The sequence below is a fragment of the Ostrea edulis genome, chromosome 6 (genome assembly GCF_947568905.1).
Source record: "Ostrea edulis chromosome 6, xbOstEdul1.1, whole genome shotgun sequence".
NCBI lineage: Eukaryota > Metazoa > Mollusca > Bivalvia > Ostreida > Ostreidae > Ostrea > Ostrea edulis.
Genome location: NC_079169.1, coordinates 88034977 through 88062222, shown reverse-complemented (window position 1 = coordinate 88062222; position 27246 = coordinate 88034977). Strand labels below are relative to the sequence as shown.

The 27246-nt window shown below is 35.5% G+C and overlaps 1 protein-coding gene across 4 annotated transcripts; it reads left to right on the top strand.

The window, feature by feature from the left end:
- The first annotated feature begins 1205 nt into the window (after positions 1 to 1205).
- LOC125645929 (hepatic leukemia factor-like) lies at positions 1206 to 26016 on the top strand. Of its 4 annotated transcripts, XM_048871951.2 has the most exons (4): positions 1221 to 1366; positions 4549 to 4779; positions 5167 to 5325; positions 22964 to 26016. In XM_048871951.2, exons 1-4 carry the CDS (start codon positions 1273 to 1275, stop codon positions 23281 to 23283), a joined length of 804 nt encoding a protein of 267 aa, XP_048727908.2. In that variant the 5' UTR covers positions 1221 to 1272; the 3' UTR covers positions 23284 to 26016. The 4 variants fall into 4 exon arrangements, with proteins under 4 accessions (XP_055998511.1, XP_048727908.2, XP_055998510.1 ...); XM_056142536.1 differs by lacking the exon at positions 5167 to 5325 and having other exon boundaries at positions 1206 to 1366; XM_056142535.1 differs by lacking the exons at positions 1221 to 1366; positions 4549 to 4779; positions 5167 to 5325 and adding an exon at positions 16314 to 18124 and having other exon boundaries at positions 22967 to 26016.
- Positions 26017 to 27246: the final 1230 nt, after the last annotated feature.

Below are 27246 nucleotides of genomic sequence, written 5' to 3'. Positions count from 1 at the left end.
TTTTGAAAACTTTAACTTTGCTAATAACCTTTGAACAATAAGAGCTAGAGCTTTGATATTTCACATGAGTATTCCTTGTGACAAGACCTTTCCGTGGGTACCAACATTTTTTTACCCTGTGACCTTGACCTTGAAGTTTGACCTACTTTTTGACATTTAACCTACTTTTTAAAAAATTTACATTGGTCATAACTTCTAAATGGTAAATAATAGAGCTTTCATATTGTACATGAGCATTTCTTGTGACAGGATCTTTCTACTGTACCAAGATATTTGTCCTTGTGACCTTGGCCATCTTTGGAATTGGCCCTTATCGAGGGCATTTGTGTTTCACAAACAAATCTTGTTTTAAATTCCTTTGACCCATTCTTACCTTTATCAATATTCATTCTGAAATTCTGACGGTGACATGTCTTCAGAATAAAAGATAATATCATATTCAGCAATATCCTCAAAGTTGAAATGTTGATTCAACAGAAATCGGAATACACCCTCCGCATAATTCATTTGGAAGAAAATAAACTTTAAAATTCGTGGTACTTGCATTTATTGAATGCTTTTAAAGAAATATTGATTTTCAATGGAAATCCCATACTCCATTTCAATTTTATGACTGCAGTTATTTATCTGTGTTAGAATTCTGAAATTCAGAATTAATATTCACTTTCACAAACGAGATCGAAGAATCTTATATTTCTTTAAAACCACGTGACGCACTGCCCAGTTGATGTCACTATCACACCTATGTTTGGGTTTATGTCAGGGTTTTAAAAGTATGTAAATGAAATCAAAGTCGGAGGAATATCTAAAGGACAATATTTAGAAGAAATCAAGTAAACGTAAATTGCTCGAAAATAATAAGGAAGCTAGCGCTGAATAAGTGACACCAATCATGTTGGTCCTAATCCGGAAATGTATTCGAAATATACACTAAAATATTATTCTTTCATAGACTGTGGGAAAATGCCAGATATGATAATGTCACGTGACTGGTCAGTATATCAGTATACGCAACAAGCGTAACGGGGGAGTCTATTATCGTTCTGTCTATTATATATATCTTATTCTTCATAAATCTGTAAGATATAATTATCAAATTATGAAATTTTGCATTGATCAATTGTATCAGCATTTGACAGATACCGCGTCCCTCATCTGAACATTGTCTATTAATGGAATCGTCCTATTGCGCAGCTCTGTTTACAATGACGTAACTGGTCAACTATTTTCAGGTTTATGAAATTATAGATCAACTTTTCGACGTTTTCGACGATGGCCGACGGGGGATTCTGCGACTTTCCACCCGGGATTGACAGTGGCTTAATATCGCAGCTGTACCATGAGCGAGCGGCATCTCAGAATTTCGGTAAGGTGAAAATACAATAGGAGATTTACCATGCGCTGTCCTTGGCTTGACCAGTCCGGCGGCCATATTGAATCATGGACAGTAAACATTAGTTACTGACCATTATATAACACACAAATTTACGCAACAGATACACAAAATTCGACAGGGTTTATATATATTACAGAGTTCATAGGTTAATTAGAAAGAGTACTTAAAGGATGCAATTAAGTCGTGTGCGTTTAAGAAGTGTTGCAAGGTGCGCGTTATTATGAAGTAATACAAAGGTGTTTACCTATATGTATACATACATTCAGATGGGACTGGATAGGCGGGTTTTTCTGTGTTATTTCGTTCACAATCAGAAGTTTACGGGTTTTCAAAGAATCACTATCATAGAGCAAAAGAAATTTAAATTGAATTTTAGAATCTTGAAGAAAACAAAAACAATTAAAGATTGACTGTGTATGATGATACCTATTTCTTTGTTGACAAAGTCAGAAACTTCATTTTACGATTACCATTGGGAATTTATCTTTAAACAATTTATGACAAATAATGCTGATTTAATTATAATTAAGTTGTTGACAAACGAAGACAAATATGTCATCCCATGGTATTATTGTCTGAGCATCTTCATTGTGTTGATAAGAATATGTGATAATTGTTGAGGATGCACCCAAAGTTTGTGCTAGACAAAAATTTCATGAATTAATAAACTCAGGATATGTCATTGATTAAATACACATATACATATTATGTAAATGTTTTTATAATTAAGGACTGTATTTAATGAAAACTTGTATGTGTCTGTTCGACGTGACTCACACTTCATGAAAGGCTAGACTGAAGACATGAACATATAGTATATCATATTCCAAATCCTGAATAAATATAGCTAAGAACAGGATGACAAGCGAATGTGAAGTCACAGAAGTGGATTTATTGAGATGAAATTGTGTTATATATGTTTTATCTTCGGTGTGCTCAGATGAGGACAATTAAGATGAAGACAAGATCGACTGTCAAAAACATAGAACAATGCTACACCAAGTGTATTAATCAATTTAAAGTTGTTTAATTAATGCATGTGTCAAAAGTGCTACTAGAAGCATAGAATAGCATTTAATGAGAAGGGGTTTTAATATGTTTATGAAAGTACATAATGATTATTTCTTGCAGGAAGTATGATTTCAGCACCAGTTTTTGTGCACCTTTGATATTTTCTGTCATATATTTTTATCTAATAGAGAGATATTTAACCCCAAAATAATGTTGAATATTTTGACCTTTTGATGGCCTACCATCTTCACCGAATTTGACTACTAGTTTTCTATCTGTCTGCTTGTCCATCTGTTGCATATCTTAGTTTTCCAGACTTTTTCATCATGCTTTGATTTATGAAGCTGAAATTTGATATACACAAGATTTACTGATGAATAAGTTCAAGTTTCATCATTGCAAGATGTATGGGAATTTGTGCTGATTGCTTTTCTCCACTATGCTTTAACATAAGAAACTGAAATTTGAAATTTATGGTTGTCTAACACATAGGAAAAAGTCATGTTTGGCTTTAACAAAAATTGTAAAATCTGGTTTCACATTTGACTGAATATTTTGCTCTGTTTATCTGAATCTGTATAATACTCTTTATTTAGCGGGTTCCATATATATGTTTCTGATTAAATTTGACATTTGTCATGACCCTTAGACTTGTGACCAGTGGGGGATATAATTAAGAAATGAATATACTCGATACATGAGGGCATGAACTCACTGAACTGTGACACTTCATGTCGGCATACTATATGAAACCCGTTGGTGCTTCATAAAATATACGCCGACATGAAGTTTTGCAGTTCATACCCTCATGTATTTTCAAAAATGAAGTTTATTTCTACAATTACTTTCTACTTTGATTGCTGTTGGAATTCCCAGCTGAGCAGTTAAAATAAATAGACTACATTTACCTGTATTCATACGCACATTGTTTGCATTCATGAGAAAATGGTTATCAGTACAATTTTTAGAGCTATCCAAGGCAAAAACTTTGGAAATATAAATATATTGCTATGCAATGCCTACTGAATGCTTGTTTAGGCCAAATAAAATAATATGTGTGTTTCCTATTACCAGGAGATTTTAAGTCCAGGTAGGTAGGTAGGTAAAACATTTTATTTTACTGAAAACTTTTTATTCAATCTCAAAAAGTAAAATTTGGCAATTCTGTCATTATGTCTGTAACTGGAGTTTTGTCAGGGAAACAACTCACATATTTCTTTTCTGAATCAGCTGAGTGGTCACATTTCAATAATTTTATAGCAAAACTGGAGCTTGGCAACACCGTCTTGGTAAATGACAAAATCGTCAAGACGCTTAAAACCAATGGACGTGTAAATTGTTTGAAGATTTCAAGCATTTTATAACCGTGACGCAGATTCAGCTTAGTGTAAAAATAGTGAAAAACACCGAACAATTCCGGAATTTTGGGATATGTCTTTTATTGTCATTATAAAAGGTTTTTTTCCAGGTAGGTCGGAGAACTGGAAACACACATATTATTTTATTTGTCCTTATGTTTATAAAGATGAAGTGATCACTTTGTATTAAATGTATATGTTTCTGAAGCAAATCATTACTGTCGTTTTAGAGTCGAAGCTTATTTATCTGTTTATTGGAATAACATTTTCAAGGTTATGTTCTAATTCAAAGACAGGACGCTTTCTTACTCAATCGAGTTGGAGTAGCTCAATCGAGTCGGAGTAGCGCAATTAAGCAAGTTGGAGTAGTTCAATTAATCGAGTCGGAGTAGCTCAATTAATCGAGTCGGAGTAGCTCAATCGAGTCGGAGTAGCTCAATCGAGTCAAAGCTTATTTATCTGTTTATTGGAATAACATTTTCAAGGTTATGTTCTAATTCAAAGACAGGACGCTTTCTTACTCAATTGAGTCGGAGTAGCTCAATCGAGTCAGAGTAGCTCAATCGAGTCGGAGTAGCTCAATTAATCGAGTCAGAGTAGCCCAATTAATCGAGTCGTGGTAGTTCAATTGATTGAGTCAGAGTAGCTCCTTTGATCGAGTTGGAGTTGCTAAATTGATCAACGCTTTCCACCTTCTTCATGTCCTTTGAGTCTCTATAACGGCATAACGCTGCCATTTTCCCCAGGAAGATTTGTAGTGAAGTACTTGATTTTTCTTTGAAGATGAACATAGAAACAAGCCTCATGGCCCTGGGTTTTATCAGGATCAGTATTCAACAGCCGAGGAGATTGCTGCCCAGACAATGCATGCGATGTCAAGCCAAAGTCGATCAAGCGGCCTAGCAGGAATCAATGTCGCCACCACAGCAGCCGCGGGGCTATTTGAACCACACACTCAGTCAACCGTGAACTATGCCCTCAAACCCGAAAAAGGTCTTCCCCCTACTCCTCCAGGTAATTTACAAAGCTTGAAAGTTTTGGGTTATTGGGATGTTCTTTTTTAATGTCACAATTGTTCAGTTCTTTGCATGTCACTGAATATAACACAAAATGAAGTTCATGATAATCATACTGAGGCATATCAGGAATGTGAAAGATACCATTCAAATTTCTTGTTCTCGCTGTGTAACGAATAAAACTAAATTCCATGACTAGATGATAACGCATTTTGACTATAGTGTATGCTCAAAAATACCAATAAAGAAAAATAAGAAAATTCCTTTCCCCTCCACTATTTCCTCAGTTTTTAACTTCTCATTTAGCCCCGAATTTCACATTCCATGATACATTTTTTTTTTAAAAATGGCCATTGAATGATTGTCTTGCTTCTTGCCCACTCAGGGAGTCCTGGTGATGGGAATACCTCCTCTCAGCAGCACCTGGCCAAACCAGTGCCCGTGAGGAGACTGTCCGAAAAGAGCATCTCTCAGGCTCGGGCAGCAGTGTCAAATGCGTACGAGGCCTCCGTTTATGAGCACAGCGCAGCAATCTATGGACATGGTAGGTACCTTGTTGGTGTTCATGTCTGTGGGGCGTGTACAAGGGTTGTCTCGTGCGATTTTGTCATGTCTGTGGGGCGTGTACGAGGGTTGTCTCGTGTGATTTTGTCATGTCTGTGAGGCATGTACGAGGGTTGTCTTGTGTGATTTTGTCATGTCTGTGGGGCGTGTACGAGGGTTGTCTCGTGTGATTTTGTCATGTCTGTGGGGCGTGTACAAGGGTTGTTCCGTGTGATTTTGTCATGTCTGTGGGGCGTGTACCAGGGTTGTCTCGTGTGATTTTGTCATGTCTGTGGGGCGTGTACGAGGGTTGTCTCATGTGATTTTGTCATGTCTGTGAGGCGTGTACGAGGGTTGACTCGTGTGATTTTGTCATGTCTGTGGGGCGTGTACAAGGGTTGTTCCGTGTGATTTTGTCATGTCTGTGGGGCGTGTACCAGGGTTGTCTCGTGTGATTTTGTCATGTCTGTGGGGCGTGTACAAGGGTTGTCTTGTGCGATTTTGTCATGTCTGTGGGGCGTGTACAAGGGTTGTCTCGTGTGATTTTGTCATGTCTGTGGGGCGTGTACAAGGGTTGTCTTCTGCGATTTTGTCATGTCTGTGGGGCTTGTACGAGGGTTGTCTTGTGCGATTTTTCTGTTGCTCCGGGTCCCGATTCCTTCTCATTCAGATCTGAGATAAATACATTTAACAATTAAAGTTTTTGTTTTAACATTTTGAAAAAAGATGAAAGATATGAAAGAAATGATGTTTATTTTATTGAATGACATTTTTATTTTTATTAAAAATTAAGGGCTGTCTATGACCTTTACAGATTACCCTAGTACATCATTTAAGATAAGGGATGTATTTTGACTTTCTATTGATAAAGATCTTTGCTGAAAGAGCTGCCTTTGTTTGTCCTCTTGCTCAGTTTTTCAAATAAGAGGAAAATTGTAGGGGATATTAAAGGTAATTTCAGACAGACAGGTAATTTTGGACAGTTCTCAAAATATACAAAATATTTATCTGAATAAAGATGTAAATGTCAAATTGCATATACCTTTTGAAAGCTAAACAGATTTTTTTTCCAATGCCATTTCTTTGACTTCCTGTAAAAATAAATATGAGTGAAATAAACAGGTATGAATAACCAGTTGCAGATGTTGTAATAATGTCATCGGTTCAAAGTTCAAAGACAGAAAAAGTGTCTGAAATTACCCGAATATCCCCTACTGCAGGGGTTAGCTCACAAGACCGTGTCACAGAGAGCTTATACTCTGCTCCTTGTTTGAAACAGTTCTACTTCTGAATCCGTACGAGCCCAACATCTATAGATGCACTCTCCAAATCATTGTAAGCCCTACACAGTCCACTCCCTAAGTCATTATAAACCGTACAGATCCACTCCCTAAGTCATTATAAACCTTACAGATCCACTCCCTAAGTCATTATAAACCTTACAGATCCACTCCCTAAGTCATTACAAACCTTACAGATCCACTCCCTAAGTCATTATAAACCTTACAGATCCACTCCCTAAGTCATTACAAACCTTACAGATCCACTCCCTAAGTCATTACAAACCTTACAGATCCACTCCCTAAGTCATTATAAACCTTACAGATCCACTCCCTAAGTCATTATAAACCTTAAAGATCCACTCCCTAAGTCATTATAAACCTTACAGATCCACTCCCTAAGTCATTATAAACCTTACAGATCCACTCCCTAAGTCATTATAAACCTTACAGATCCACTCCCTAATCCCTAAGTCATTACAAACCTTACAGATCCACTCCCTAAGTCATTATAAACCTTACAGATCGACTCCCTAAGTCATTATAAACCTTACAGATCCACTCCCTAATCCCTAAGTCATTACAAACCATACAGATCCACTCCCTAATCCCTAAGTCATTACAAACCTTACAGATCCACTCCCTAATCCCTAAGTCATTACAAACCTTACAGATCCACTCCCTAAGTCATTATAAACCTTACAGATCCACTCCCTAAGTCATTATAAACCTTACAGATCCACTCCCTAATCCCTAAGTCATCACAAACCTTACAGATCCACTCCCTAAGTCATTACAAACCTTACAGATCCACTCCCTAAGTCATTATAAACCTTACAGATCCACTCCCTAAGTCATTACAAACCTTACAGATCCACTCCCTAAGTCATTATAAACCTTACAGATCCACTCCCTAAGTCATTACAAACCTTACAGATCCACTCCCTAAGTCATTATAAACCTTACGGATCCACTCCCTAAGTCATTACAAACCTTACAGATCCACTCCCTAAGTCATTACAAACCTTACAGATCCACTCCGTAAGTCATTACCAACCTTACAGATCCACTCCCTAAGTCATTATAAACCTTATAGATCCACTCCCTAAGTCATTATAAACCTTATAGATCCACTCCCTAATCCCTAAGTCATTACAAACCTTACAGATCCACTCCTTAAGTCATTACAAACCTTACAGATCCACTCCCTAAGTCATTACCAACCTTACACATCCACTCCCTAAGTCATTATAAACCTTACAGATCCACTCCCTAAGTCATTACAAACCTTACAGATCCACTCCGTAAGTCATTACAAACCTTACAGATCCACTCCGTAAGTCATTACAAACCTTACAGTTCCACTCCCTAAATCATTACAAACCTTACAGATCCACTCCCTAAGTCATTATAAACCTTACAGATCCACTCCCTAAGTCATTATAAACCTTACAGATCCACTCCCTAAGTCATTATAAACCTTACAGTTCCACTCCCTAAATCATTACAAACCTTACAGATCCACTCCCTAAGTCATTACAAACCTTACAGTTCCACTCCCTAAGTCATTACAAACCATACAGATCCACTCCCTAAGTCATTATAAACCTTACAGATCCACTCCCTAAGTCATTATAAACCTTACAGATCCATTCCCTAATCCCTTAGTCATTACAAACCTTACAGATCCACTCCCTAAGTCATTATAAACCTTACAGATCCACTCCCTAAGTCATTACCAACCATACAGATCCACTCCCTAAGTCATTATAAACTTTATAGATCCACTCCCTAAGTCATTACAAACCTTACAGATCCACTCCCTAAGTCATTACAAACCTTACAGATCCACTCCCTAAGTCATTATAAACCTTACAGATCCACTCCCTAAGTCATTATAAACCTTACAGTTCCACTCCCTAAATCATTACAAACCTTACAGATCCACTCCCTAAGTCATTACAAACCTTACAGTTCCACTCCCTAAGTCATTACAAACCATACAGATCCACTCCCTAAGTCATTATAAACTTTATAGATCCACTCCCTAAGTCATTATAAACCTTACAGATCCACTCCCTAAGTCATTACAAACCTTACAGATCCACTCCCTAAGTCATTACAAACCTTACAGATCCACTCCCTAAGTCATTATAAACCTTACAGATACACTTCCTAAGTCATTACAAACCTTACAGATCCACTCCCTAAGTCATTATAAACCATACAGATCCACTCCCTAAGTCATTATAAACTTTATAGATCCACTCCCTAAGTCATTATAAACCTTACAGATCCACTCCCTAAGTCATTATAAACCTTACAGATCCACTCCCTAAGTCATTATAAACCTTACAGATCCACTCCCTAAGTCATTATAAACCTTACAGATCAACTCCCTAAGTCATTATAAACCTTACAGATCCACTCCCTAAATCATTATAAACCTTACAGATCGACTCCCTAAGTCATTACAAACCTTACAGTTCCACTCCCTTAGTCATTACAAACCATACAGATCCACTCCCTAAGTCATTATAAACCTTACAGATCCACTCCCTAAGTCATTATAAACCTTACAGATCCACTCCCTAATCCCCAAGTCATTACAAACCTTACAGATCCACTCCCTAAGTCATTACAAACCTTACAGATCCACTCCCTAAGTCATTATAAACCTTACAGATACACTTCCTAAGTCATTACAAACCTTACAGATCCACTCCCTAAGTCATTATAAACCATACAGATCCACTCTCTTAGTCATTATAAACTTTATAGATCCACTCCCTAAGTCATTATAAACCTTACAGATCCACTCCCTAAGTCATTATAAACCTTACAGATCCACTCCCTAAGTCATTATAAACCTTACAGATCCACTCCCTAAGTCATTACAAACCTTACAGATCCACTCCCTAAGTCATTATAAACCTTACAGATCCACTCCCTAAGTCATTATAAACCTTACAGTTCCACTCCCTAAGTCATTACAAACTTTACAGATCCACTCCCTAAGTCATTATAAACCTTACAGTTCCACTCCCTAAGTCATTATAAACCTTACACATCCACTCCCTAAGTCATTATAAACCTTACACATCCACTCCCTAAGTCATTATAAACCTTACACATCCACTCCCTAAGTCATTATAAACCTTACAGTTCCACTCCCTAAGTCATTACAAACTTTACAGATCCACTCCCTAAGTCATTATAAACCTTACACATCCACTCCCTAAGTCATTATAAACCATACAGATCCACTCCCTAAGTCATTATAAACCTTACACATCCACTCCCTAAGTCATTATAAACCTTACACATCCACTCCCTAAGTCATTATAAACCTTACACATCCACTCCCTAAGTCATTATAAACCTTACAGTTCCACTCCCTAAGTCATTACAAACCTTACACATCCACTCCCTAAGTCATTACAAACCTTATACATCCACTCCCTAAGTCATTACAAACCTTATACATCCACTCCCTAAGTCATTATAAACCTTACAGTTCCACTCCCTAAATCATTACAAACCTTACAGATCCACTCCCTAAGTCATTATAAACCATACAGATCCACTCCATAAGTCATTATAAACCTTATACATCCACTCCCTAAACCCTAAGTCATTATAAACCTTACAGTTCCACTCCGTAAGTCATTACAAACCTTACACATCCACTCCCTAAGTCATTACAAACCTTACAGATACACTCCCTAAGTCATTACAAACCTTACAGATCCACTCCCTAAGTCATTACAAACCTTACACATCCACTCCCTAATCCCTAAGTCATTATAAACCTTACAGGTCCACTCCCTAAGTCATTACAAACCTTACAGATCCACTCCCTAAGTCATTACAAACCTTACAGATACACTCCCTAAGTCATTATAAACCTTACAGATCCATTCCCTAAGTCATTATAAACCTTACAGTTCCACTCCCTAAATCATTACAAACCTTACAGATCCACTCCCTAAGTCATTACAAACCTCACAGTTCCACTCCCTAGGTCATTACCAATCATACAGATCCACTCCCTAAGTCATTATAAACTTTATAGATCCACTCCCTAAGTCATTATAAACCTTACAGTTCCACTCCCTAAATCATTACAAACCTTACAGTTCCACTCCCTAAGTCATTACAAACCATACAGATCCACTCCCTAAGTCATTATAAACTTTATAGATCCACTCCCTAAGTCATTATAAACCTTACAGATCCACTCCCTAAGTCATTACAAACCTTACAGATCCACTCCCTAAGTCATTATAAACCTTACAGATCCACTCCCTAAGTCATTATAAACCTTACAAATCCACTCCCTAATCCCTAAGTCATTATAAACCTTACAGATCCACTCCCTAAGTCATTATAAACTTTATAGATCCACTCCCTAAGTCATTATAAACCTTACAGATCCACTCCCTAAGTCATTATAAACCTTACAAATCCACTCCCTAATCCCTAAGTCATTATAAACCTTACAGATCCACTCCCTAAGTCATTATAAACCTTAAAGATCCACTCCCTAAGTCATTATAAACCTTACAGATCCACTCCCTAAGTCATTATAAACCTTACAGATCCACTCCCTAAGTCATTATAAACCTTATAGATCCACTCCCTAAACCCTAAGTCATTACAAACCTTACAGATCCACTCCCTAAGTCATTACAAACCTTACAGATCCACTCCCTAAGTCATTATAAACCTTACAGATCCACTCCCTAAGTCATTATAAACCTTTCAGATCCACTCCTAAGTCATTATAAACTTAACAGGTCCACTCCCCAAGTCATTATAAACCTTACAGATCCACTCCTAAGTCATTATAAACTTAACAGGTCCACTCCCCAAGTCATTATAAACTTTACAGATCCACTCCCCAAGTCATTATAAACCTTACAGATCCACTCCCTAAGTCATTATAAACCATACAGATCCACTCCCTAAGTCATTATAAACTTTATAGATCCACTCCCTAAGTCATTATAAATCTTAAAGGTCCATTCCCTAAATCATTACAAACTTTACAGATCCACTCCCTAAGTTATTACAAACCTTACAGATCCACTCCCTAAGTCATTATAAACTTTACAGGTCCACTCCCAAAGTCATTACAAACCTTACAGATCCACTCCCTAAGTCATTATAAAACTTACAGATCCACTCCCTAGGTCCTACATTGACAGGTCTCCTAATCCCAGTGTCATTTCAAGCCCAAAAAAACCAGGGTATAAGTTAATATACAAACAGTGCTCCATTGTAAACTGTAAAATCACATTATAAAAGCCCCATAATTGTGACCCACAGAATGTGAAAGATTTATACAAGATACTCCCCATAAACATGACCCACAGAATGTGAAAGGTTTATACAAGATACTCCCCATAAATGTGACCCACAGAATGTGAAAGATCTATACAAGATACTCCCCATAAATGTGACCCATAGAATGTAAAAGATTTATACAAGATACTCCCCATAAATGTGACCCACAGAATGTGAAAGATTTATACAAGATACAAATGTTTACATTAGTGGGGGACAAGTGGTGTGGGGACATCATGTCCCTACTGATAATCTCTCTCAAAAACTTTTTTTGCACAATTTCAAAGAGAGTGTGGGATAGACTTTTGTAGGTATCCGTATATTGTACTTTTTTTTGCCTCTACAATAATGTATGTATTCTCTCCTAGATATTTTGAGGACACCCTCAATAAACATGCTTTGTTGTCAAGAGAGAGATTTTTAATTTAATCACAAATGGTAACTTTAATAAGGAGATATTCTACATCGTCATGATAACCAACATCCTTTTAAACCAGGATAGAAAATTTAAATATCAGCAATATTTGTTCATTCATTTCAAAGTTCATTGTCTACCCGAGCAGCTCAGTAGGAATAGTAGCCTCTCAGCTGCTCAACTGAAGATCGCAGACGGGTTCAGGTCCAGCAGGAGGTTTCAATTTTTTCCAGATTACTTTCTTCTAAAACTGCATTTTTTGACTAAAATAAAGTAAATTTAAAAGTTTCAATTTCAAAATACTGTTGTACATATCCTCCATTTTTCATCCACATCAAATTTCTCTGGTGTAGCATTTGAATATCAATGGATTTGCAAGAGTTATGCCCCTTGACCTTGAACATGGTGGTAATGCATTATGCTCCATATTATGTGTCCAAATATGACTACGATTTGTATAACCATGTATATTTTGTGTGGCTGAAGTTATTTATAACAGATATTTTTGTCTCTTCATTAGCTTAGGTGGTAAGATTGAATTAACAGAGACAAGAGAGAGACTTAAAATATCATGATTTTTGCACAAAGGAAATATCACATGTGAGTGTAGAATGGTAAGATATTTGCATATACAAAGAAGTGTAATGTATGAAGTGAATGATTCGGTGGTATTCGTTTTTGAAAATATACATATAATCTCAAAATAAGTGAATAGAATATAATTTTCTCCGTTTTAATTCTTACTTGCACACATAATCTAATAAATACATATGATATAGAAGGTTTACAATATCATATGTATAAATTTTATCCACTATAATGCTTAAATGGTGTCATTTTGACAAATTTGCCTTGTTATACTCGGGCAACATTAAAATTATCACTTGCTGTAAATAATGTTCATTCCTGTTTTGTGTAAAATTAATTGAAGCTACCATAAAGTACATATATATGATAAACTTTATCAAAACGCACAATGGTATATAAAACTGAATCTATTTTTTTACCCCTGTTTAGTGTCTAAATTCTTTGTCTGGAGAAGAGAAATTTACGTTATCTTTATAATATCTCAATAACATGATGCTTAAAAATTAATTGTATAGGCATTAATCATTTTGACAAAACATGATTTTTGTTAAGATTACTGGAAGCTTCTATAGAGAACAAATGAATTGCAGTAGTGCATCACCTTTCGTGCTCAAAATTCAAGTGTGAATTGAGGTAATGTTATGTTTCATTATGTTGTAAATACTCAATAATGTACAGTGTTTTCATCGAATGTATGAAAGTGCACTAATGCAAGTCCAATTTATTGACACATTGATAGTCAACCCTTATTTTCTCTTTACAACACAATGGAATGATTCAAGTTCAGTAATCTACGCTATAAATAAAACTGATTTCTTATTTCTTTAATCTCAAGATCTTCAATTCTCTGTAAGGGTAATATGAATGATCTTAACGAGCAAGAGATATTTCTGACTTCGAGCAGTGTTTTACAAAATCACAAATAATAACCTGTTTATTCTGTAAAGGTAAGTATGGTGTCCTTTCTTTATAATGTCTCAGAGACAATAAACATATCCTGTAATTAAAGTATGTGTGTGCATGTTATAAAACAAATGATTATAAATCTTTCAAATCAAACATAACATAAAATGTATGTTTACATTTGAATTTACAGAATGTGTTGCTTACGTAATGCTGTGAAGAAAGTGAATAGCTTAAAAGTATCATTCTTCAAGTAGCATTCTTTTTTTAGTGTGAAAAATATACATACAGATTGATTGTCTATACATAACAATATGACTAATTGTAAATAATTTTTATATGGATCGAAGAGTGGTGTAAAGATTAGATTGAAAGCATCTTTATTTGATTGATAAAAGTTTAATTGCTGATCATTTTTAATCATCTGGAAAACAGTGAAGAGGGAAATATAAATCGTGAATTATATAGAGATATGAAGTGAAATTTCTAAACCGTTAAAAGTTGGGAGTCCTGAAATTTTGAACAGTGTTTGTATAAGTATTATCACATGAGAAAATGTCCATGCAACCAACAGAATTTTTCTTTCTTTTTTTTTCAATTAATAGATTATTCAATAGGTGTGAAGTCGTTCATGGAAACAGCACACAGTTTTCGATTTGAACTCCAATACACAGGGCTTCTGGTTTCCTTCCGTTTAATATCTGAAAAAAGCCCCAGTTTTATGTCAGCACTCAGCAGTGATTATTGATTATGACTAAAATCATAACTGAACAATTCTGAATTACTTTTATATTATCAAAATTTTTACAAAAGTGCAATGAGTATAGTTTTAAAATTAATGGTAGTTGCACTGGTTTTGGAGGTGCACTCGGGTGTTAAACTTCTCATGCAGTAAATTGCTAGACTATTTTGGTGAATAAAGTGCATGGATGCCGTAATGCTGACTATTTATCACCCCTATGTCTGGTTTTACATGTTGTTGTTGTCGGTTCCTTTTTATTTCCATGCAGTATTACGGGTAGTGTCCACACTAGTGGGCCCCCTTCCAGGTATCTGGCTGGCTGCACGCATGGCAGATCTCACCTCAGATCTCCATTGAATGCCGTAACACATGTATATCATCATATGTTGTAATGGATGCACAAAAAAGGTTTTGCCATCTGGTGTCTGATGGTCCGAGTTCACAGAGAGGGGACAGTCACGATTGACCGGGGTACATACACTCTGTGTGGCTGTTGTGTAACTGTACGAGGAGTCAGAACATGATTCACCCCACCACAACTATGTCTGGATATTGGTCGACCCATGGGGTGATGATGATGATGACAGAGAAAAGGAAAACTGTAGCAAAGTTTGAGGAACTGGTGTACAATGTGACCAATTGCTACAGATTATCACCAGTCATTTAGCTCCCATTTGATGATGTAAATACGGAGTGGATAATAGTGGTGTCTAATTAAAAATATTATTCCAATTATAGATTGAAGTTCATATTTGCGGTTAGAACAATAAGTTGGTTAACCACCTTGACCATTGTTTTATGCGATCGGTATTGTGTGTTGATGAGCTGTGTGATATAAGTACTTACAATTTAATGTTAAGTGCTGCATCGTTTTCTTACTTGCTGTTATGGCAGTATAGTAATAGCCCAGTACAACCTGCAATCAAACATTCATCAAGTGAAGCAGATAGCGGCTCAAGTGTGCATGGTGTCGTGGCCAAAGATGTCCTGAGCCCAGAAAATTTATAGTTATTTGTGTGTGAAATTATGATGTGTTATTGTATCGAGTGTCATATATGACCATTTTATCTCCTACTGCACTGAATAGCAGTTTTACCTCTTCTGAAGATACACTGGCTCAAGAAATCTGCAGAGACACCTTGCAGAATGTATCATGTATCTGTGATTGGTTTCATGACAATGCAGGTGATAAAAGAGAACTAAAAAGTGGTATGCAGGAGCTCAATGAACTGACTTGGCATTTTTTACACATTATTGTCGTAACTCAGGTGTCATTTGGCGGGAGGACCTTATAAGGTTCAATATCAACATTGGAAAGTTGTATTACAAGATTACATGTATCGTATTGGGTGTTCTTTTTCTTAATAGTATATTTTGAATAATAGCAAAAATATATTGATACACTATACAAATTCATTTCTGTGTAAAACAGAAAGGGTGTGTGTTTAACAATCTGAAGGGAATTGTTATATTTTCAAATTAAGAATTATTTTTGTAGATTTATGATTTTATGGAATAAATGTGATTTATATATATTAATTAATTATAACAGTCAATGAAATTACAATTTCTAGACTACATCAACCCCCCCCCCAACCCCCCCCCCCCCCCCCCCCCCCCCCCCCCCCCCCCCCCCCGATAATGATCATGATAAGTCTGTGATAATACCAAGATGGATGAGAAAATCATCTGTCCAGGTAGATTGGAGATAATCCAATGATTGTCTTCCTGATTGAGGAACAAAACACTCGTTGTTATCCAGCAGGTATCGATATACACATGATGTAAGACACCCGGAATTTTATTGAAACTTGCAAAAGGTTACCAGAGGCAACATGATACATCATAACTGTCATGTAGGAGTACCTACCGTTCAGGTGAAATCACCTATTAGCATGATTAGTACAACAGTCATTAGCTTGATATAATCTGACCACCCTACTTTGATGTGTATTAAAGAAACTTTTACATTTTCTCAGTCCTTTGGTTTGACACCAGTATCCAATGAAGTCCAGCGGATTGTTACAGTAGTAATGATCTTCCTGTGAAGTTGATTGATGATTTTGATTCTTTTTTTTCTTTATCTGGTGTAGTGTCGAATGTAATTCTGATGTGTTAAGTATTAACACTGAATATTGATAGTCAAGGCAACCTCAGTACATCAGTAGTAAACAAAGATAGCGTAGTGATGAATTAGTACTACTGGTGGTCAGTTGGGGAGATAAGATGACCAGCGGAGATAATTCACTGTGACTGTGTCCTGGTCAGTGTGGTGGGGGGAGAATTGAAGAAGGATACCATGTCCGGGATGTAAGGCTGAAGGTTGACGACAGTCATGGTGAGATTCTCCTGCATTGATGTATAGGAAGTAGCAACTGGTCAGTGTGATGTAATACTAAGTGGGCAGGTAGTGACAGCCTGAGGACAGTACACAGCAGATCACAGGCCAAGCAGGCTGTCAGGTACCCAGGAAGTGACCAGCCAATAACTGTGGAAGCAAAGATAGATACTTGCACCTATGTACCCCGGGGGCAACTGCTCGGTGCTGTTTCCAATACGAGTGAGGAGGACTTTTTTTTTTACCTTGGCCAAGATCATGTGATTACTGAGCTCGTTTAAAATGTGTGCGGTACTTTTGATTACTAGTTGTGATTTCTTGTTATGGAAGAGAGGCTGTGACTTTAAAAGGACTTAGTTTGGGTTTTTTTTTACTTCACTGCCTAGTGCTATCCGGTGGATTATAGCAGTTTACAGATTTGTTATGTCACCGAGTTCTAATACTTATCCAACAGATATAGGTGGTGTCATTGTTGTCGACCAGGACCATTACATCACTTTTATTGGCTGTTACCTTCTATTGACCGCTCAGTAAGAATTTTACAGAAATTGACATAATAGATTTAATTCTTACTTTTTTGGGGGGAGGAAGGATTATGAAGATTTAGCTGACTCTCGTTCATTTTCAAAGACCGTCAACATTTTTAGTACACAGTTTGAGCTGAAATCTACATAGAAACTATTGTGCAAAAGAGGGAAAAAAGGACTTTATAAAAACTTCATTTTTGTGGAAATTTGGGGGAAAAAATATTGATAGATTACGAACTTTGAAGACTTGCTTACTGATGGTAGCAGTGAATGGCTTCCTACGGTAACACTCAATGTTTTGACAGCGGTAAACTTGGACGAGACAGTCCAAGTAGTTATCAACAGTTCTTCTGTGACCCTAACAAGCCCACCGAATCTCGGCTTCATAAAATGAACCTGGAAGGAGGCTATGGAAAATTGAGTATGGACCCTAACTTTAGTGATGCGTACATGATGGATGGATTGGGAGGCGGTGGGTATATGCCTTCAGGGGGAATCCCCCAGGGACCTTGTTCCACGTCGGGACCCTCCATGGTAGGGGGACCCTCAATGAGTCATGGTTACATGGGACAGAACACAGGATTACACACAAACAATTATCAGTCAGGACCGATGTCATCCAGCTATCTTAATCCTTACATGCAGTTTCAAGGCCTAGGTAATGCGAGTCATTTATACATACACTCCTGTGTTGCTACAATATTTACACTTTATCCTGTTCCTTTTATTTAGTCAGCATGTTCTTCCTCTCCATTTGAATGACCTTTCTAGATGACCTTTCTAGATTTTACCCGGCTGATTGAGCATGCAGGTTTAATACATATAGAAGGTCAATAATTATTATGTCTGATTCGTGAAATAAGAAAAAGGTTAAAAAAGTATTTTTAAGATTATGAAAATAGGGAGGTTATTATTTTTTGTGAATGGCAGAAACAAATTGTATATTAATGTCTCTCTTAAGTATACTGCACAGAGTGTGTAAGAATTCCCCCATAAATAAGCTTAGTTTCAAAATTAAGAACTCCAGCATATGAAATCAGCATGAATATACTTAAGTCACCAAACCGGATTCCTGTCGGACCCTTATTAGATTTTTAGTATTACACTGATTAACTTCCAGACATGCAAACCAGACAGTAACTAATATCAACATTGTGGCAATACCCCAGTGGTACTATCCATAGAGGAGCATTATGTAAGACAATATATAGCTGTCCGGCCCCTTGTTATAAGGGTGCTAACACCCGTCTTTTATTCCTTTGTTGTTTTCAGAGCTTTACATGATGTAACCTTATCTCACCAGCTTTCACTGAGTCTTTTCACCTGGGGAGAAATTGATTCTTATTGGGGTATTGAAATCAAAATCTCCATTAAAACGATCTTTTAAGAGGGACTAGTTGCAATGGTACTGATTAGGCCTTCATATAGGCATGTGAATCATTCTTATTATACTGAATAGTGTATTATATGTAAAATATCTTAGATATTGTAATGCAGGTTTAGTTGCAGATTTCTTATTAGATACAGTTGTACATGCTTGGATTCACAAGTTGTCATTGAAATATAGGGGGAAATAGTATTTGTTAAAAGTACCTCTGATTTTTATTATAGAAAATGACTGGTTTTCAGTATCACTTTTAGGTGAGTTAAGATGCAAGCAGTTTTTAATGTGAACTAGATGATTATTTGGAAATCTTTAATGGGCACAACATCTCAAATCCATGTAATGGCAAATTAACTAAACAAAATCCAAATCAATTGCAATAGTATAGTTAAAGGGGAATTCAAGCTGTGAAAGTGGTGGCAACCATTCTCTCTATGGCATTGGAATGAGGAATAAAATGACTAATAAAAACTTTTATTTTGTACAAAAAGAAGAGAAACCTAATAAAACGATGTTAGATAACTGCTTTTAGTGTCAAGAGATATAAAAGGAAGAATCATTGTCTTGTAAGACAATAATTATTTAATCACCAAAATTTCACATTCATTTGCCTGTTTTGAGGTTAAAAAGTGTTTGAAATAATAAAATAGGGGGGTTATTACTGAAATATATATATTAATATAGAACTATTAATTTTCATTGAATTAAATTTTTCGTTACAAAATGACTGTTAATACCCTTTTATAAATATGCAATAATACTTAGAGAGCTTGATTACACCACATCTTCAAAAATATTGGGTGAAGATGATTTATCATTGAAATAATTAGACTAGCAGTATTTTAATTAATTATGACAATGTCCATTAATTACTGGATATGTCTGGAATGACATCATCATTTCTGCGCATTCCCCCGGTTATGTGATCGCTGGCTTGCGTGTTGTTTTTGACGTAGGTTTCCTTAGTTATAGGATCTGTAACTTCCCGCTAATTATTTTCATTCATGTGCAATTATCATGATGTCCTACTCTGTAGTAACTTATCTAGTTTTTCTGCCAAATTTTTTCTATGGAGTAATGTGTGATAGTTTGGGGTTGTTTTTTTTTTTTTGCGTGGTGATATTGGGGAAGGGCATAGATATTGTGTAGAGAACAAAATATGAGCAATAAATGTTTTGTTTTATGGCCCAAGTTTCACTCAAATGGTTTTACCAGACATCATAATGATAAGAACAAATCTGCATACCGCAACAGTACTTTGAGATGTACGTGTTACAGTTTTATCAACCCCCCCCCCCCCCCCCTTAACTGAGAAGGTTGTTACCATGTTTGCAATTTGGTCATTCCTCGCATACTTTAGAGAATTACGCTTTGAACTTACAGCTAGTGTACATCCAGAAAAAAATGTCTGCCAGTAATGTAGCGTTCACACACTGTTAAATGACTCAACATCATACCATTCTATACCAGACCTCAAGGGATGTACTGGTTTCACATTCCTGGAAGAAATTCACTATGCAAAATATATATCATTTTGCCAAAATGCATTTTGTTTGTTGTACAGAATATTACAAATTCTTAATTCACCTATTCTGAAATAATTGTTGAACAATGTTTGTGATCAATGATGAAATTCACTATGGAAAATGTATATCATATTACCAAAATGCATTTTGTTTGATGTACAGAATATTACAAATTCTTAATTCATCTATCTATTTTAAAATAATTATTGAACAATATTAGTGAAATTGAATAATCGATCAACACCTTAAAGAAAAAAAGCTGGACATTCAAATTATATATATGAATTTGCCATTATTTAGTAGTTCCTGAAATCTTTGTCAGTCTGATTGACTTGTGTGTGTGGATGGTGTCAGAGTTCAATGATATGATGAAGTGCAGGTCTGAGAGCGAGAAGTAGGAGAATGTACGGAGAATGTACGACAAGCACCTGGCAATCTTATCACTCCGTCTGATCGAATGGGTTCTGATATTCAACATACCACCACTGCTAATTCTGTGTAGAGTTTATCATAAGGGCATTGAAATAAAAAACCCAAGCTTCTGTGTCTCTTTGTGTAACTCGCAGCCAGTGAATGTGATGGGGTGGTGTAATTCACTGCAGGCTTCATAATGTGCTGACATCTTAGTCTGATATTACTTACATGTAACTTGTGCGTGATTGTTTTAATTTACATGGAGTTCAAGCACAGCTAGTATCTTCTTCTAGTGCCCTTAGTAGGCTTTTTGTATCAAGGAATTGTCATGTTATAATTGCATGCTATATATAAGCCGTAATTTGTCTGCAGAATTCACATGTTTAGTGTGCACGAATGTGACACGCCTACTGAGATGAAGTTAGAAATGTTTGGTCTTCATCAGCCAGGGCCGTAACTGCCGATGAGGCAGACGAGGCAACTGCCTCGTCTGATTTTTTGGCAAAAAAGAAAATAAAATTATATAAATGTTATATTATAGGATATATGTTTAAAATGAAGACAAGCACCTTTGTCTTTGACACCATATTACGATTCTTTACATAGTACAAATGAAACACAAACATGATAAATTGGGATTTAAAAAGTGTCATTTTCAGTCGTAAAGTCAATCGGCGGCCCCCAATCCCCTGCCTCCCCTGATTTAGAACCCTACTTACGGCCCTGTCAGCTTTGCTTCTCGGGGAGTATTATACAATGCGTTGATTAGTCAGTGTGTAGATACTGTGCACTGTTTGATAGTAGTAGTCTCAGAAACAAACACCATGTTACAGTTTATATTCAATCCAACTGAATGATAATATACAATTTTATAAAAATCAATCATTCCAATTCAACATTCATGAAATTAAACAAAGAAATACTATAGTGGTTAGTTTTGGTTGATGAAAAATTTAAGAGATTAAGAAAGGTAAAATTTGGCAATTTAATTTTTGAACAAGATCTAGTTTGTAGATCTATCACCAAGATTAGTGCTCCACCGAAAAATTACATATGTTATCGATTATTGAGTTCATCATATTTCAGTATAAATGCTTTAAGTGTTATGTATTATTTTGGTGGTTTATTCAGTTATAATAAGGTTTTTGTACATTTTATATGTACATTTATATAATTATCTGCGCTTTGTACAGTAAAACACAGTTACAGCAAACACACTTATAATGAATTCACACTTACAGTGAAACACGGTTACAGTGAACACGCTTATAATGAATTACATTAAGCATGCTTACAAAGAATTCACACTTACAGTGAAACATGGTTACAGTGAACACGCTTATAATGAATTCACACTTACAGTAAAACATGGTTACAGTGAACACGCTTACAATGAATGCACACTTACAATAAAACACAGTAACAGTAAACACACTCATAATGAATTCACACTTACAGTGAAACACGGTTATAGTGAACACACTTATAATGAATTCACACTTACAGTAAAACACAGTTACAGTGAACACGCTTATAATGAATTCACACTTACAGTGAAACACGGTTATAGTGAACACACTTATAATGAATTCACACTTACAGTAAAACACAGTTACAGTGAACACGCTTTCAATGAATTCACACTTACAGTGAAACACGGTTATAGTGAACACACTTATAATGAATTCACACTTACAGTAAAACACAGTTACAGTGAACACGCTTTCAATGAATTCACACTTACAGTGAAACACGGTTATAGTGAACATGCTTACAATGAATTCACACTTACAGTGAAGTGATTTTCATTTCATGTAGTTTTGAAATGTATCATGAACTTATTGGATATAAAAGAATTGTGTTTATAAGGAATCAAAATTGTTGGTCCCCAGCACTTTAATAGCTAGAAGTGTGTTTAACTTGCAGCTGCAATATAAATGTAGTCCTCTCCAATTTTTTTAGGGAAAATGTCAAAATAAAAAAAAATCAGAGAGAGCTACATTATTGCAGCTATGTTTTGCATATGCTGTACAATTTTCTGTGCTATAATATACGATTTTCTGTTCTGGTATATTCGATTTTCTGTGGTATTTACAATTTTCTGTGCTTTATACGATTTTCACTGTGCTATATACAATTATTTTGTGCTATATACGATATTCTTTGTTTTCAGCAGCTGCGGCAGCATCAGCATCATCCCCCACACTGGCTCGGGCATTAGCAGCAGTGCAACAAACACAAAAGCGACCAAGAAGTGAGAAAAAGCCCATTCCTTCGGAACAGAAAGACAACAAGTATTTTGAACGCAGGAAACGAAATAATATGGCTGCAAAAAAATCAAGAGACGCTCGCAAAGCACGGGAGGATGAAATTGCCATCAGGGCCAGTTTTCTTGAAAAAGAAAATGCCATTCTCCGAGCCCAAGTTGGCACTTTGAGAGAAGAGGCTAATTCCTTAAAGCAACTCCTTCTACAAAAAAGATCAAGACCTTAATCTCCATTCAAAATCCAACATGTGTAGCCGGTGTTGCGTGTTCTATATTTAGCTCTGTTTTATCTTCGTAGTGTTATATTGCAATAAAGTTGATTTATTGTATCATTAGAACCGTTAAAACAATACTGCATTTCAAATCATCTTTGAAAAACCTTCTTTTTTTTTCAAAGCCGGTGTCAATGGTGTTATATTACATTTACAAATGCAATAGCATTGGTTATTTTGATAATATCGTTTAGATGTCATTTAGATTAAGACTTGAAAAATTCATGGAGTGAATTGTATATACATGTCGTATTAGTATCATATGTGGATGAATATATATATTGTGTATGGATTTAGACATACCTATGTATAATGTTATGGTTTTTCTTGAAAGGTGGTGATGATAGATACTTGTTATATATTGTTTTTTTATCCACTGATGTACAGGAAATAAGTACTGGTATGTTGAAACCTTCCCCATTAATTTACATGCACAGTGTATATGTAATGTAAGAGAAATATATATATATATATATATATATACATACATATGTACTATTGTTCCAATAACAGTGAGCCACTTGGCTTGATGAAGCAAGCAGCAAAATTTTTGGTGAGGCTTTTTCAAAGATTTCAATGTAGCAGATATACCGGTAATTATTGTTCTCAATGATGAGTCATGTTGAAAGAATGACAGCATGGTCATCCAAACTCATTTTTATTTTATACTGTACGACCAATCGGTGAGTGATAGTGTTATTTTCACATGATTTTCTACATTAAATTACACACCGTTTCTGGAATGATAGTATGTATGTAAATTAATTATATATATCAGAGGATTTCTATATTTGATGTGGCCGAGAAATTGATGTCTTTCAAATTTGAAGGAAAAAAATTTTAAACCGTTTCATGTGCATGTATGTTGTGTAACTACAGAGATGTTGATGTGATACATAGCACACACTTAAGAATTTAGCGAGAACAAAGTGAAAGTAATTATGAATACATCAATGTGAATTAGGTATGTGTGCAATGATTATCCGGTGAAAATTGTTGTTTCGAAATACTCTACAAAAGCAATTCATAATTTGTATTCCATATACTTGCTCATGTTGTGTAACCTGAAGAAACAATTATCCTATCCCCATATTGTCCCCCAGTGTACTTTCTCCGTTTATTCTGCCCCCTAGAATGCCCTCCATAGCGGGTATGTGGTGTTGGAGGGCACATGTTGATGTTCCATGATTTCAGTGATGTGCTGTGGTTCTTTGATTTTTACACAAGTAAATTTGATTGAAATCTCAAAATAATTGGGGAAAGGTTTGAATTTCTTTGTATATATTTATGTCAGAATAGTGCTCATTATTTCAGTGCTGGGACTTGATTAAATTTGGAGAAAATTCCTTTTTATAGAGCTATATTGCTGCAGTATATTTCTCCCTCGACGTAGACTTTTTTTCATGGTGTGAATATGGCCCGGAAAAACTCTTTTCCCCTGTTCCAAGAATTGGTCATTTTTCTTAACGATCTCCTGAAATGGCAGCAACATTTGATACAAGTACATATCAATTTGTTATCATGTATTTATAAGACTTTTTTTCTCAACATTAAATAGAAGGTGCTTCTTCATGTTTCCATACAGTTTTGGCATTATGCAGGAACAGACATTTTTCATTGATTTCAAGAATTGTTTTGGAACAATCCTCAGGAAGATATTTTGCAATACATCGGAGTGTGTATTTTAGCCAATTTAAAAACAACAACAAGGAATGTTGAATAACGACAAGATTTTATCAGTATTTTATGGGGGTTTTTTTGTTGTTGTTGTTGTCTTAACGAGTACATTTTACACTAGATATTGAAAGGGTTTTTACTCATTAGAGCCTAATGTAGTTATGGTGTGCACGAAGAGACATTCTGGTTTTGATTGTATCTTTACATTTAGTAGCAAGTTTATCTCAGGGATATTCTGTATGTATAGTTCATGGTACGTCACCATTAATTGGTACGACTTACTGATATCAAACCTTTGGATGTTCATATCTGTACAATTCTAATCAGGATCGGTGATTTTATTTTTTGGTTTCTAGACCAGATGTAGAATTGAATGAAACATTTTCCAATCTATATTGATAGAATGTTAAGTGAAAGATGTATTAAGAGAAAAAGATATATATACTCTGTTTCATTTCACGTGTTCGTATTGTTGGACAAGAAAACTGATGGATAATGCATCCAGCCTTAATTTCATTCTTTATTTCTTGTGCAAGTATATGTTTTCACACAATTTTAATTTCACTGGACATTTTTAATCTATATAAATGAAACTGTTAGGTTATGTTCATTGTAGTTTTGATTTCAAGATTTTGACCTGCAGTTAAACTAACAAAAATTTAACGCAGTGAAAATAAGGCTGTATACAGTATTTGGTTTTTAAGGAGGAAAAGGATTTTGACTGTATAATTGTATTCTTTGATAGTATATTTTACATAGAAGTAGAATGTTTTAGAACTTTTAAAGTCCGTAAGACTTCAACATTGCGACTGTCAGGGTGTGAATGGAAAGGTAGACTCTAGAAACCCTGCTGTTGTCTCGGAAGTATGATCAGGAATCTGTCAGAGACGCTCAGTGATATGTTCCTGTAGTGTATTGTGTAGAAATCTTCAAACTGTATGCATTTTACACCATTAAGTAATGTGTACATGTAATATTTCATGAAATATAGGTATAAATTTACAACGTGAATATTGTGCTGTTGTAGTATGGTTATGGGAAGCTGGATATGTAGTATGGGTAAATTCATATGGTGCGCCGTTTTTACATTTATTCCTCTTTAAAGATTCATAAATTTATGAGATATTTTATATCCTTTATAAGATATCTTATAAAATATATGGGATACCGAGTATTTTTTTCTTTATATCTCATAAACTTTATAAGATATAATATATTTTATAAGATATCTTATAAACTTTATAAGATATCTTAAAAAGGAAAATTTATAAGATATATATTTTACAAGATATCTGATATAGTTTATAAGATATCTTATATGTTTTATAAGATATCTTATAAAAATAAATTTATAAGATATCTTCTATTCTTTAAAAAGATATCTCATAAACTTTATAAGATATCTTGTTTGATATACAAGATATCTAATAAACATGAGATATCTTCTAATAAAAGTTTATAAGATATCTTGTATATTTTATGAGATCTCTTATAAACTGTAAATTACATGAGATATCTTATTAAAAATAGAAGATATCTCATTAATTATATAAAATATCTTTATGGAGGAATAGATATGGTACGTGTGCTATAAATTCACAACACCTTATGGATGGAGGCAGGATTACACTGATGTAACCTACACTTTCAATTCTACATCTTGTTGGGATCTGGGTTAGAATAGGTCCTCAGTACCCCTTACTTGTCATAAGAGGCAACGAAATGGGGCAGTCCTTAAATGAGACCACAAAAACTGAGGCCCTGTGTAAAGCAGGTATGACACAAAAAAGATCCCTCCCTGTTCAAAGGCCGTAAGCGTCGAGCATAGGCCTAAATTTTGCAGCCCTTCACTGGCAATGGCGACATCTCCAGTGAAAAATTCCAAAACCCTGCCTTAAAACAATGGATATAATTGGAATGGGGAAATAAGACTTGCAGTACATGCATTCATTTGACATGCTGAAACCCATAGTTTCCCCACAAATGGCCCCACCAACACTCCTGGTGTGAACAAATGTCCATGTACACTATAGGATTGATTGATTGATTGATGTTTTCTAATATGCCACACGCAACAATTTTTCAGTTATCTGGTGGCGCCCAGTTTTTATTGGTGGAAGAGAGAACCCAGATACAATGTACCTGGGAAGAGACCACCGACCTTCCAAAAGTAAACTGGGAAACTTTCTCACTTACCGGCAGGAGCGGGATTCGAACCCACGCCGACAGAGGTGAGAGGCC

Bases quoted from the DNA above. Each gene is read 5' to 3' on its own strand.
- LOC125645929 (XM_048871951.2), top strand. From the start codon at position 1,273: ATGGCCGACGGGGGATTCTGCGACTTTCCACCCGGGATTGACAGTGGC. The intron at 1,367-4,548 runs GTAAGGTGAAAA...TTTTCTTTGAAG, and splicing joins AGCGGCATCTCAGAATTTCG to ATGAACATAGAAACAAGCCT. The intron at 4,780-5,166 runs GTAATTTACAAA...TTGCCCACTCAG, and splicing joins TCTTCCCCCTACTCCTCCAG to GGAGTCCTGGTGATGGGAAT.